At 35.3% G+C, this 12,818-nt stretch overlaps 1 protein-coding gene across 3 annotated transcripts in view; it reads right to left on the bottom strand.

The window, feature by feature from the left end:
- Nucleotides 1–524: 524 nt before the first annotated feature.
- LOC129916347 (AF4/FMR2 family member lilli) overlaps nt 525–12,818 on the bottom strand; it is an 84,364-nt gene continuing 72,070 nt past the window's right edge. For all 3 annotated transcript variants that reach the window (XM_055996218.1, XM_055996219.1, XM_055996220.1), the window contains 13 exons: nt 12,563–12,668; nt 11,359–12,109; nt 11,240–11,270; nt 11,104–11,172; nt 8,046–9,596; nt 7,782–7,977; nt 3,406–5,004; nt 3,026–3,336; nt 2,767–2,958; nt 2,592–2,672; nt 2,361–2,526; nt 2,140–2,290; nt 525–720 (listed from right to left, as the gene is read on the bottom strand). In XM_055996218.1, coding sequence (XP_055852193.1) covers nt 587–720; nt 2,140–2,290; nt 2,361–2,526; nt 2,592–2,672; nt 2,767–2,958; nt 3,026–3,336; nt 3,406–5,004; nt 7,782–7,977; nt 8,046–9,596; nt 11,104–11,172; nt 11,240–11,270; nt 11,359–12,109; nt 12,563–12,668 — 5,338 coding nt within the window. In that variant the 3' untranslated portion in view covers nt 525–586. The remainder of the gene's footprint in view (nt 721–2,139; nt 2,291–2,360; nt 2,527–2,591; nt 2,673–2,766; nt 2,959–3,025; nt 3,337–3,405; nt 5,005–7,781; nt 7,978–8,045; nt 9,597–11,103; nt 11,173–11,239; nt 11,271–11,358; nt 12,110–12,562; nt 12,669–12,818) is intronic.

Here is a 12,818-nt window from a genome sequence, read left to right on the forward strand (position 1 = left end):
TTTTACCCACTAAAATGATTTTTTTTTTTTTGTTTTGTTTTAATTTAATTTCTGTTTACGTTATAGTTTTGTGTTGTTTTTTATTTTTTTGTTTTGTTTTAATATTTAGCTACTTAAAATAAAAACTAAAATTGTGATTACAAGTTTTTTATAGATTTGTGAAAACATTTAGTTTCAATTTTTTTAATTTAAATAATTTTGTTTTATTTTTACATAATATTTTAACTGAACACGACTTCTATGTTCAGCAGTTTCGTTTTCCTTTTTTTTTTTTTTAATAGGTTGGTTTGAATAAAAAACATATTAAAACTATTTTCATTTAAAAAAAATCTCTTTTTAAAACATAAACAATAAGATTTTTTATATAATATATGTATATGAATGTATATCTATATAAAAAAAAACTTATTTAAATATTTATATATATTTATAGAAAAAAAATCGAATCAATTTTTTTTTAAATTTTATTAACAATATTATAATAATTCTGATGATGATGTTGGTGGATTGTGAAACTAAAAACTACACAGCTAAACTAATTGTTTATTAATTTTTTTGTTTCATTTTGTTGTTATATAGTTTTTAACTAATTATATTTGACGGGTTCAACCTTCATCTCTTTAAGTTTTTTCAGTCCAGCTTGGACGTACTTAAAAACGTCATAAATTGTGCTGTGTAAAGTTAAGGGACCATAATCGTGGTCGAGAGCAATAAAGAAATCTGAAAATTAAAAAAACATGTTAGTTTTGACTATTTTATTGTCTTATTCATAATGTAATAAATAAGTTATATTACTCAATATTTAAAAGTTCAGATCATTAGATGAGGAATGATTTTTTTAAAAAGGATTAAGCTAACTTTAAAAATAAATAAATCAATTGTTATCTATAAATCATCCCCGAATAATCTATTCGGGAATATTTATTGACTACCATTTTCTGAACAATAAATATTTAAAATAAAGCACATTACTTTTCATTTGCAACTGTGTGAAAATGTGAGGAGATAAAAAAAGCTAAGGCAATAGGGATCTAAAAATTAGAGTGACAGATAAATTATCAATATAAATATAATGGTTCTAACTTTCTCAAAGAATTCAAAAGAATTTGGTTTATCGTTTTTAGAAGAAGATGGATCGGGTGGAGAAGAAGATCTAGAAATTGATTCAGGTGACTTCGGCTTGTAATTTATGTGCTACGACATAAAGTAATCGAAGATATCAAAACATCATTATAAGCAATACATCATAACATCATAGAGAAAAATATAACGTGAGGTAAAATTTAGCTGGTCGTCCCAAGGCAACAGGGATAATCCAAAGTGGTTTTAGAGATAATACTGTAAGTCTAAACATTCATTTATTATGAGGCCGTAATAACTTTCCATTGCTGTGTGAACAGCGGGGAACAGACAAAATACTGAAAGTAGTTACGAAGACTTCTTGTTTACACCTAAAAACCAACACGCTATAATTGCAAAACTTTCCTACCCAACATTTAAGAGTAAATTTTTAACTTGCGATACCAGATGATTAAAGAAAAATCAAAAAATTCTATAAACTTGAAATCGCAAGAGAAGTTTCCAAAAAAACACAGATACGACAACTAGTTGCTGCTAATCCATAAAATACATTTTGTGAGCTTGAATCCGTCTCAAAAATTGAAGCTGACTTTCAAAATTGAGAATCAACAAAAACCAGACCTAATGTGCATCAGTAGAACGAGTTTTTATATTGAAGCCAGGTAGCACCTCGAACATTTATTGAATAACGCAAGGTTAAGATTCAGCAAAAAAAAATTTTTGTTTATTTCAAAAGATAAAAAAAAGTGGTATTCTACTCCATAAAATAGATGCTAGAGATTAGTTTAAATTTTACTAAAGAGGCGCCAAGCTACTGTTAAAAAAACGTGTTCAACTAGTTCGTAGAGAATATTGACAAAATAGACAAGTTCTGGACAGCAACCTAACACAAGCTGTTTTCAGAACCAGTATGAACAACTTTCAAGAAATTTTCAGTGTATGTGTTTGAAGGAAAAAATTGTTGGAATTTTACAAAAGGAGAAATAATTCGTTTTGAGCTTTTTCGATAAGTTTAAAACTGACAAATATTAAATAAGATAAATAAATTTTAACACTTACCAGTATGATTTCCTTTTTTAACCAACATATCTGCCTGGTCCCATAAATCGTGACAGCTTATGAAATAGTTGAAAAATTGTGTTTGCTTTTGAAGAGCGATATGCACATTCAATGGTACCATTTGAGCTGGTGGTGTATTTGATCCAGAACCCTATATAAACAAAGAAAAAACACAAATTAACATTATGAGAAAAAATTCGTATTAATTTTTGTTGAATTACCTGTGAGCACACTGAATTTGTAGGTGATATTGATGATGGTGTATTTCCATTAACAATTTCCGTACTACCTTTGGCAAAGAAATCATTGCTTATTTTAAGCACTTCACAACAATCGATACGTTTCATTTTGTAAAGCTTTAGCGAGATCAAAGATTGGCATCGAAGGCTAAGTTAAAATAAAAAAAAAAATAATTGAAGAGAAAGAATTTTTGAGAAAATGTCTCTTCTTACCTTAATATTGCAACTTTATTATGGTTGTCAGCTTGACCATTAGGCGCAGTTTGCTGACTTCGAATTTTAGTCGAAATAAATCTAAAATAAAAAGAAAGACAAAAAATTGGGTTATAGTACTTCTAAAGCGATTTTTTCCGTTGGTTGTTTTCTCTTTCTTTTAGTTCATACTCACTTAATTAAGGCTAGAGTATCCTTGTACATGGTCCAGGCAGCCTTCTCTGTACGTTTATCCTGTTCCATTTCGGCACCGGATAAGAGAAAGTATAACGCCGCTTCAAGATACAATGTAACTTGATCGAAAGAGTTGGTTTCCCTGTCGGCGGCATGTTTCCTCCGGACAGCTTCATCAAGAAGTTTGGCATCACTACAAAGAGGACAAAAGATTTTTGTTTGAAAAAAATAATTTGAAACAGTGTTTTTGTTGTCCTTACCAATGACCTTCTCCCATAACATCATCATTGCGCTCAAAGTATGATCGATAAACCTTGACCGCACCTGCCGTTGCTGTTGGCTGTTGGGGTGGTAATAATGGCGGGACATTTGTGTTATTTTGGAGAGGCGGAAATAGGGCAGGTGGAGGTGCCACTGTTGATGTCGTCGTTGGTGACGTCACTGCTGGTGGTAGTAATAATTGTTGTTGTTGTAAGGGAGGTAAGCTGTATGAAGAAGGTGCAGATGCGGATGCAGGTTTTTCCATTAACCGATCGTGATTGGTTGGTGGAAGTTGTTCGAGCATATCCTTCTACAAAATAAAAAAAAAAAAAACACAATTTACTAAAAGAAAGATTTTTTACGTAAATAAGAAACTTACCTGTGCCATATCTTTATCCTTCTTTCGTTTCTTTTCCTTAAAGGGACTAGAACTCGAACTGGAACTACGTTTCCTGCGTGGTTTACTGGCACCAGAAATATACTCATCTTTGCTACTGCTATTGCTCAATGAAGAAGGCGATATCGGTCGTTGTTTCTCTTCCATTGCCGAATTGGCCGAGGCACCAATCATCAATGCATCGTCAGCACCATTTCCAGTGGCAAGGACACTCCCATTGCCAGGCTTAAATTCATTTTTGATTTGTTGCTCCTGCTTGACACCGGCAAGCTTTAGATTGTACTTTGCATTGTACTCGTCCTGCTCGTACTTGATGTTTTCGTGCTTGATGTCACCAGTTGTTGTAGTTGCGGTTGTCGTTGGAGGCACCCGTCCTACAACATAACCGTTATTTGGATGATGCAGAAGTTTTTCAGAGTAGTCACCAGGCTTTGGTGGTGTTCCACCACCACCGCGATCTGCAGATACATCAATAGGCTTCTCATTTTCAAATAGTCCACCATTTGAGGCGCTTTTTGATCCCGAAAGAACTCCTGTTACTGTTGCTCCTGAACCCAATAGAGCCGTCGGCGTTGAGGAACCACTTCTCGATGCTGACTTTTGTCGATTGCTGGCTGCCAGGTCAGCGGCTAGTATAGCATCGCCTGCTACAGGACTACTAATGCGAGGACTCAGTCCATACAATCGGTAGGGGTTCTTCTTCCATTCGGGATTGTAGCGCGGCAAACGAGCCAAATCAATTTTGCATATCAGCGTGTGATGTGGAATTACTGGAGGACCATATACAACACCTGCTGGAGATAAATGCGGCGAGGTGATAGTGGCGAGTTGCGTTGTAGGCGTTGGAGTGCGTGTCGGCGTTCGAGTTGGTGTTCGCGTGGGCGTTCGTGTTGGTGTTGTGATTCTCGTGCTCATTTTTCTCTCTACCGAACTGCGATCAGGTGTCTTTGCTAGGATTCCTGATCCCCCTGATCCCGGTGTCATTGCTTGAGTGGGGGTCATTATCCTGGGTGATTTTAAACGCGGTTGTTCTACCATCTGCGATGATGATGGTATTGTATTGCTATTGTTACTGTGATTAGAATTATTATTATTATTTAATAAAGAACTAGAATTATTAAGAATATGACTGTTGCTGCTGTTGTTGTTGTTGTTGCTTCCATTATTGTTATTATTATTTGTGTTATAATTTAGAATTGATTGCTGCTGTATAAGGTTTTCAGTACTATTACTAATATTACTTTTAAAGGCTATTGGTGATAAGAGTTTCTCATGATGATGAGTTGTAGTTGTTGTATTTGCTGTTGGTGTTATTGGTGTAATTGCTTGTGCAGCAGCTGCTGATGGTATTATTGCTGCATTTGGTGTTGTTGCTGTATGCAACATTGGTTGTTGTTGCTGCTGTTGTTGTTGTTGTTGGTGATGGTGGAGCTGTTGTTCCTTGGCTTGATTTTGTAATTCTTCCGATTGATCAACAATGAGGACTTGGCCTTTGTTTTTGGCTCCGCCATCTTTCAAATTGAAGAGTTTTCTTAAGGTATCACTTTTGTTTTTATCACTTTTTGTTTTATCACGGATTTTCTAAAATAAAAAAAGAAATTTTATTATTATAAGAATATTTCCCAATGGGAATCACACACAGAATTTTTTTGAGAAAAAAAAGTTAAATTGAATAGTTATTTTTTGCTATAAATGTGTTTTTCTTTTTCACGGACGGAAATTCATTTCCCTGAACAGCTGATTCATAACATCAAAAATGAAACGAATCGTTCCACCGATTTGTATTTCAATTTCACACAGTTTCACTGATACATTTCTGTCAGATAAAATTTATCGGGTGGATTTCAACCAGGAAAACTGAAATTTTCAATGACAGAAATTTTCAATAATTGCTATAAACGACCTGTCATGAAAATTCCAATGATTGGTTTCCATGATGAAAACCAATGATAGCTATAACTGGCCCCTTACTCTTAGGTACTTTTTTTCCATTTCATAAATTTTACTGAGTACCAATTCAAAAGCGGAACGGAAAGCACCTTCGAAAAGAATTGACTTTCGGAACGAAATACAGACTAAGGCCTGAGAAAGGAAGGAACCTCAGTATCTCTTATGGGTTTCGAATCATTCTTCGGAGTAGGAAAGCACATCATATAATATGAAGCATGTAAAAGCACACCGGTTCAACGTTATTACGACTTCATACCGCTACTACTACAGTGCTGTGCAAAACATATGCAACTGTTTTAACTTACTATTTCGTATTTATTTTCTGCATGTTTCTGCTCATAAAACAAATATGCAATTTATGAGGGAGAACGCTGTAGGGGTATACTTTGTATCTCTCAACTTTTTATAAAAAAAAAAAAAAATAATTCTTCAATGGGTTTTAAAAATAAAATAACAAAAAATCATTAAATTTGTCTGTGCAAAACATAAATATGCAACTTTGTATGTCAAAAAACATGTTGGACCAACGGACAAAGTAGCACCTTTATAGGAAAACAACCATTATTTAGTTCAAACGAAAGTGTTAAGTTATTAAAACTTAATAAGGATACAACGACAATTTGAAGTCATTCATTTGACAATCATGTAAAAAAATTACAGGCCATACAACACCTCCTTCCATACAAAAACAGTTGCATATGTTTTGCACAGCACTGTATATCTAGAAGTACTTCATAAGTGAATAATTTTTCAAATGTATTAACTTTGAGGCAGAGAGGGAATAATGTAGAAAACGGAAAGGTTCGAATCGGAATGTAAAATCAATATAAAATGGAAGTCCATAGATTGTGCCTCTAAAAGAAAATATGAAACTTTCGATGAAATTAGTATAGGATAACTCCTAGTAATTGCTGTTTCTAGCTGCGTTCCTTTTTTTTGCTTGCTATCCGCAGTTGGCGTTTATATGCATTACAAAAACAATACGCAGCTCCTGATAGGAATAGAAGTTAAACCAAGCTGCGCATAGAATTTTGATGAAGTGTATAAGTTTATGTTTCCTTTCTCTGGTGCGTGCATATAAATTTTTGTTCAGTGTTGATATTTGGGTAATCCTGCTACGGATAGCTTTGCCAAAAAAACACGCTTTCTATGATAAGAGAAAGTAATTGAAAAATAAGGTCTTACAGCAGAAAACAAGTGAAACGCTTCATAACTATCCCACTATTGTTTATTGGTGCCGTAGCATAGACTCTCTTCCAAATTATTGTTTCCTATCACCTGTTTATCGATTTCAAGGCCGAACTCTAACTCTAGCGCCAACACTTTCAAAATTCCGTCCAATTGCTTGCGTTAGCCAACGATGTTGACATAATCCGAAGAACAAAGCGTGATATCAAAAACAAGAATGTATATGTAGTCCTCAAAAAAGGACACTCAACATCGACTTATTCGACAAAATGTCACCACGGACCGCCATAACCTTGAGGTAGAAGAGAACTTCGTCTAGACTCTTCTATAAACACAGACAACAACAGTAGTGCTCAAATCAAACGAAGAAATACTCTTGCCAAACGCTCAATTGAACAGCAAAGCCTTCGCTCGAGCAACTTAATTGTCCCTATACAAGAAATTTATCATCCCACTTTTACTTTGACGATGGCGATTGGAGAAGAAAACTTTCAAATGTATCTCACCGACTAAACAATACTGCAAATCTAATAACAAGAATCAGCGTGTTAAATTGAAATAGTGACTCTGTGACATTAACTTTGGTGAAAAAACAACAACTTGATAAGCCTTTTTGAAAATCCATAAAAAAAATAGGTACTGTTGACTAAAAAGACACTGTGGATTATCTCTTGTTATAAATTTAGTGAAAAAAAACTTTTCATTTTTTTTGTAGATAAATTAATTCTTTTGAAATTAGTTTCCATAAAAAATTAAAGAAGTGTTTTTGTAATAATTAGATAACAAAGCCTAAAAAAAAAAATAATAAACTCGAAAATGCTTTGATGTATTTCCAAGGAATCAAAAAAATAAAATACTACGCAGTCATTCATCGAAAGGATAAGCATTATTATAAAATTAATTCATTTACACAAAGGTTACTTTAGGGTTAACTAATTAAAACATTTTTTGCTCATGTTTGACTGATCAAAGGGATTAAATTTAAACCATTATGATGGACTCCAATTCCCATTTTCAATTTATTTGTGTTTTCCAAGAAAAATTCGATACTATTTGAAAAGAGTAGCCTTTCGTTAAATAAGAAAAAAAAAAAACTTCCCAGAAGGTATATCCTGAGAGGATTTGCGTAACAATTCTTTTCTTTTTTCCAGGAAATACTTTTTAAAATAAAATTTAAATAAACTCCAAACAAAAAGAAAAAGAACAAAAAAAAAACTCACCTTATCTCTTCTTGATTTTTCACTTTCGCTGTCGGAATGATCATCGCTGCATGAGGACAATGAAACTTTACTCTTGCTGGATGGCTTTTTAATTGGTGAGTATTGATGCCGGTGAGAACTATTACTGCCACCTGGTCCAGAAGCACCCATGCTGTGTGTTGTATTTTCATTTGCAATACGTGTTGGTGATAATCGACTGCAATTAATTTAAAAAACAAAAATTCATTTCCAAAATAAAACAAAAAGCAAAAATCAATAACTTACTCATCAATGGAAGTATCTGATGATGATGAAGTGGTCGATGATGAGTCCTTATCATCGTCGTCACTTTTCCCATCACTCTTGTCATCATCATCTTCGTCCGATGATGATTTCTCCACTGGTGCTCGTTTATTTATTTGCTTTACTATTCTTCGATTTGAGAGCACCGGAGCTACAGGCACAACCACATCGTGTTTCAACACTGGTGGTATTATTGCTACAGGTCGACTTGCTGCCGCTGACATCACAGGCATCACATTTGCCTTTTTCGCTGCTTTTGTTGGAAGCACCCGACCTCGGCTGCTGCTGCCTTTGCCACTTATGCCAGAGCTGCTGTTGCCACCACCACCTGCACCACCACCACCGCCCTTATCTTCGTCATCTGACGAACTTGGATCGGAGGTATCGATGGTCTCTCGACTTTTGATATTAAGTTTTTGTACAGAATTCTGTCGAGACATTCGTCTTCTGGCTGTGGTCTTTTTGATAGCACCTTGTCCAACTTCCTTTTTGGCTGTCAGCGTGGGACCTTTGGTAGAGGACGCCGAACTGATATTACCACTAGGAGTATTTTTTCTCGGTCGACCACGACCTTTCTTTTCGGGCCCATCACCGGCAGATTTGGCTGGCGATACAATATTTGAGTATTCGCCGTCTTCTTCATCGCTCGAGCAATCCATGCCAGATTGCTTTTTATCTTTGGGCAGTCTTTTCCGCCTCTTTTTACCGGCAGTGGGAGGGGAAGAGTTTTTCAACTTTGGTGAGGGCTTTGGCACCACCGGAACAATAACCGGTGCTGGAATAACAGGCGGCAGTGGTGATGGAGGAGCCAAAACAGGCGGCACCATCACTTTTTCCGCTTCCGGAACCGTTTCACAACTACTGCTATCACTCAGTCCCGATAACGGTTTGATGCCTTCATATTCAGCGGCAGCTTCAAATATCGCCGACGATTGATCCGACTCCACGGCATATAACTGCTTCTCATCTTGAATAGGACTCGATGAGGGACTCTTTTCGAATGATTCATTCTTTATTTGTCCCGGTTGGATTGTCACAAATTCATCAACAACTGCCGCCGTCGTCGTCGCTGATGGAAGCAATTTACTACCTGGCATCGAAAATAATGAATCACTCTCCTTTTTTATTTCACCAATGGCAGGCAGATGATGATTCATAATCGGCGACAATGGTTGCTGTGCTATATGATGGGCCAAAATCGGTGGCTCTCGCAATGGTGATATCGATGCCGATCCCAAATGATCATCATCGACTGGCATTGATGGTTCATTTTTGATACTCGGCTCAGGAATCTGATGCGTTGTTGGCATTACACCTCCAACAACACCTCCAACGCCACCACTATGCGGTGATGCATCATTTTGTGCCTGTGTCGCTGCTTGTTGTTTATTAAAGAAACGACTTAAATTCCAATTGTACTGATTCGAAGGAGGCGGTGGCGGTGGGGCTGGTTCAACTTTGGTACCATTCGATTCTTCGCTACCCGATTCACTAGAATTGGTTTCAGAGCTTTCACTAGAATTTGCAGAGGTCCTAAAAAAAGTAAGAAATATGTAAACAAAGGATTGTTAGTGACGTAGAAATATTATTTTCATGCACTTAAAAATGAAAAATATGCGCTAAAAATATGCTTTTAAAAATAGAAAATATGCACTTAAAATGCATTTGAAACCACATAATTTTATAAAATATCAATATTATTTTAAAATTATGAAAACATTTTACGTTACTTTTATGTTAAATTTATATACTAAACCATTTGCGAGTTCAAAGATCTAACTTTTTGGAATTATTAATTTTTGCTTTAAAAAACATAAATAAAATTGGTCAAAAGGAGAATGGGCAAATTTGTATAGAACGTGGACGTTGCGCGGCCAAGAATGATTTTGTCATTTATGAATGCAGTTAAAACGTGCAGAAGTTTTTTCAATGTGACGTACCCAACAAATGAATAAAATGCATTTTTGCATGTAATACTTTTTATAGATTTTGTCAATATTGGAACCTTTACGTGCATTTTAAATGCAGAATGCTGATGCTTTGCCATTTTTCCTGAGTTTGAAGACCCTTATCTTGAATTTCCACCACAAGAAACCAAATCATGGCCTTTCTAAAACAACATTTTTGAGTCATTTTTGTGAGTTTTTTTGTTAGTTTGAAACATTTGAAAACTCTCAATATAAGACTCGATACTGTTGGTTTAAAAAGCTTATATGAGTTCTATTGGTCGGATATTCCAGATTCATGTCTTTAGGCTCAGGGAAAATGACAGAATATCATATTTTATGATAAAAATATAATTTAATTTGTCCTTTACACATTGCACGATGCATTAACAATACTAATAACGAATTATCGAACATTCTTAATGCAATACAGCGAAACGCCCATAGAAAAAGATTTTCACAGTTCATTCATTTGATACCAATTTCATTAATGGCCGCGAAACGTCCAAAATGCCCGTCCTCCTTTACTGTTAAATAGTCCAATTTATCATTTGATCGTGTTGGAGTTCATTTTTTTATGAGTTTGGACAACGTTGGTTCGTCAAATTTGCACAGTATTTGCTTAAGTTTTTGACTTTTTTCCAATTGACGTTCAGTCACTTTTTGTGCCACCGGATCAGTAAAGAAATGGAACGCCATCAGTAAAACGAAATGGATTTTTTTGGCATTTGGCAATTCGCTGTTCAGTAAAACCTTCAAAATAGATTTATGAATTAAATTTAGCTTCAAGTACATTGTTTCGTTTTGAAAAAATTAGTCAAAATATGCTTTCAACTTATTTCATCAATATTTTGCTCACAATAAAAGTTTAAAATCTTCAAAATAGCTAAACAAAATTTTTCGGAAAGATTTTACTGATAGTTACTGAGCCCTAAGTACATTATGCGTTTATAGTAAAATATGATTGAATGCCATTTTAAAGGAAATCTCCTTATTTGTGTATTCATTGCCATGCTTCCAAGGTATTCCCAAAAAAATATGCATTTGCATGGAAATTTGATCCCTATTAATAAGAGAGATAGGAAGGAACTTACTGGTCAACAGAAGTCTGTTTTTTACGTTCATCGTCACTCTCTGAAAGTTCCAAATCATGGTCCAGGATTCTGTAAGATAAAAAAAAAACTGATATAAGTATTTGTACCAAGTTTAGAAGAAAAAAATCTAACTTACGTTGAATTTGGCACCGAAATTTTTTCTTTGGCTATCGATTTTCAAAAATGAGAGAAAAGAGAGACAGAAAACAAAATATATAAGAATTCAAAAAAGGATGAAAATTCAAATAAACTTACGTTTAATCGGTGATTCCTTTGGCGGTTTAGGCATCGGCGGAGCCAAAGAATACTTGTGCCTATTCGGTCCATTCAAATCGTAATTTTCAATTTGTATTCTCGGCGTTGCACTAATTTCCGTGTGTGGCGTCACCGAAGTCATCATTTCGCTAAGTATCGAATTGATATCCTTTTCTTGGGTTATCTTGTGCATATTTGGTATCGATGGCTGTGAGAAATGGCCATTGTGTAATGATGACGAATGATGTCCCATTTTACTACTACTACTACCACCTTGTCTACCATTCGGCATTATCGAAGTAGCTGGTGGTGGTAAGAGATTAGATGATGACAACGAAGAAGACGACGACGAGGAGGAAGATGAAGATTGTGGTGGTGGTCCTCTAGGTGGGGCCATACCGCTACTCGATCGAATATCATTTTTAACCGGCTGACCAGGATAGCCACCACGACCATTGTAAGGTGGTTTGTTATCAGCTTGTTTCATATATGGCAAACGCGATTGCGGTGGATGCGTTTGTTGTTGTTGTTGCTGCTGTTGATAGCTATGTGAGGGCGGTGGTAGTGGCAGGCGATTGTTATTACTGCTACTCGATTGTGGTGGCATTGGTTGAGGTGGCGGTGGTTGCATTGGAGGCGGCCTTCGGCCAGATGTTATTCCAATAAAACCTTTTTGTTCAATCAATGGCTTGGCCATTGAAAAATCACCCAATTTACTTGTGATTATATGATCACCTTCAGATGGATCAACCTAGAGAAGCAAAAATAAAAAATTTATTTGATTGCTTTTGAGAGTTGGACAATTCCAAAGTAACGGAGAGGACATATTGATGCTTGTTTCGAGTATTATGTTGTTGAGGAAGCAATATTTTGTCTTGAAACTTTGTGGGTCTCAAGAGCTCATGAAAAAGATGATGTTCTAGAAGTTTCAACAAAAACCAATAAAACGTAGCCAAATTATTCCCAGATAAAGACGGTAACGGAGAGGAAGCGTACTCGTTTTCTCCGTTACCGTCTTTGTCTGTGTATAATTAATCTACATTTGATTAGTTTTTTCTGAAACTTCTGGAACATCAACTTTATCATTAGCCCTTGAGACCCAACAAGTTTTAAGAAAAAAGATTGCTTCCTCAACAAGATATACTCTATAACAAGCGCCTAAAAATTGAAATGGAATAGCCGAGTTACAAAAAATGAAACTTACCCTAATCGGTTCCCGAAAGAGTCCTTGCTGCCGATCGGAGTGTTGAACTTGTTGGCGAGCCAACTTATCTCGTTCTCTACGTTCCCGGCGGTCGTAGTCCTCCATTCTGCAAATAAAATATAAAAAAATACAAAATTTTATAGTGACGAATGTTTTGAGAGAGAATAGAGCGATTATTGTTTTCAACATGCAACATAAAAATGCTAATTTCATAATAAATGGAAATTAAAAAAAAAAAATAAAACAAAAATAATGG

Source organism: Episyrphus balteatus, chromosome 3 (assembly GCF_945859705.1).
Source record: "Episyrphus balteatus chromosome 3, idEpiBalt1.1, whole genome shotgun sequence".
In the NCBI taxonomy this organism is placed as follows: Eukaryota; Metazoa; Arthropoda; class Insecta; order Diptera; family Syrphidae; genus Episyrphus; species Episyrphus balteatus.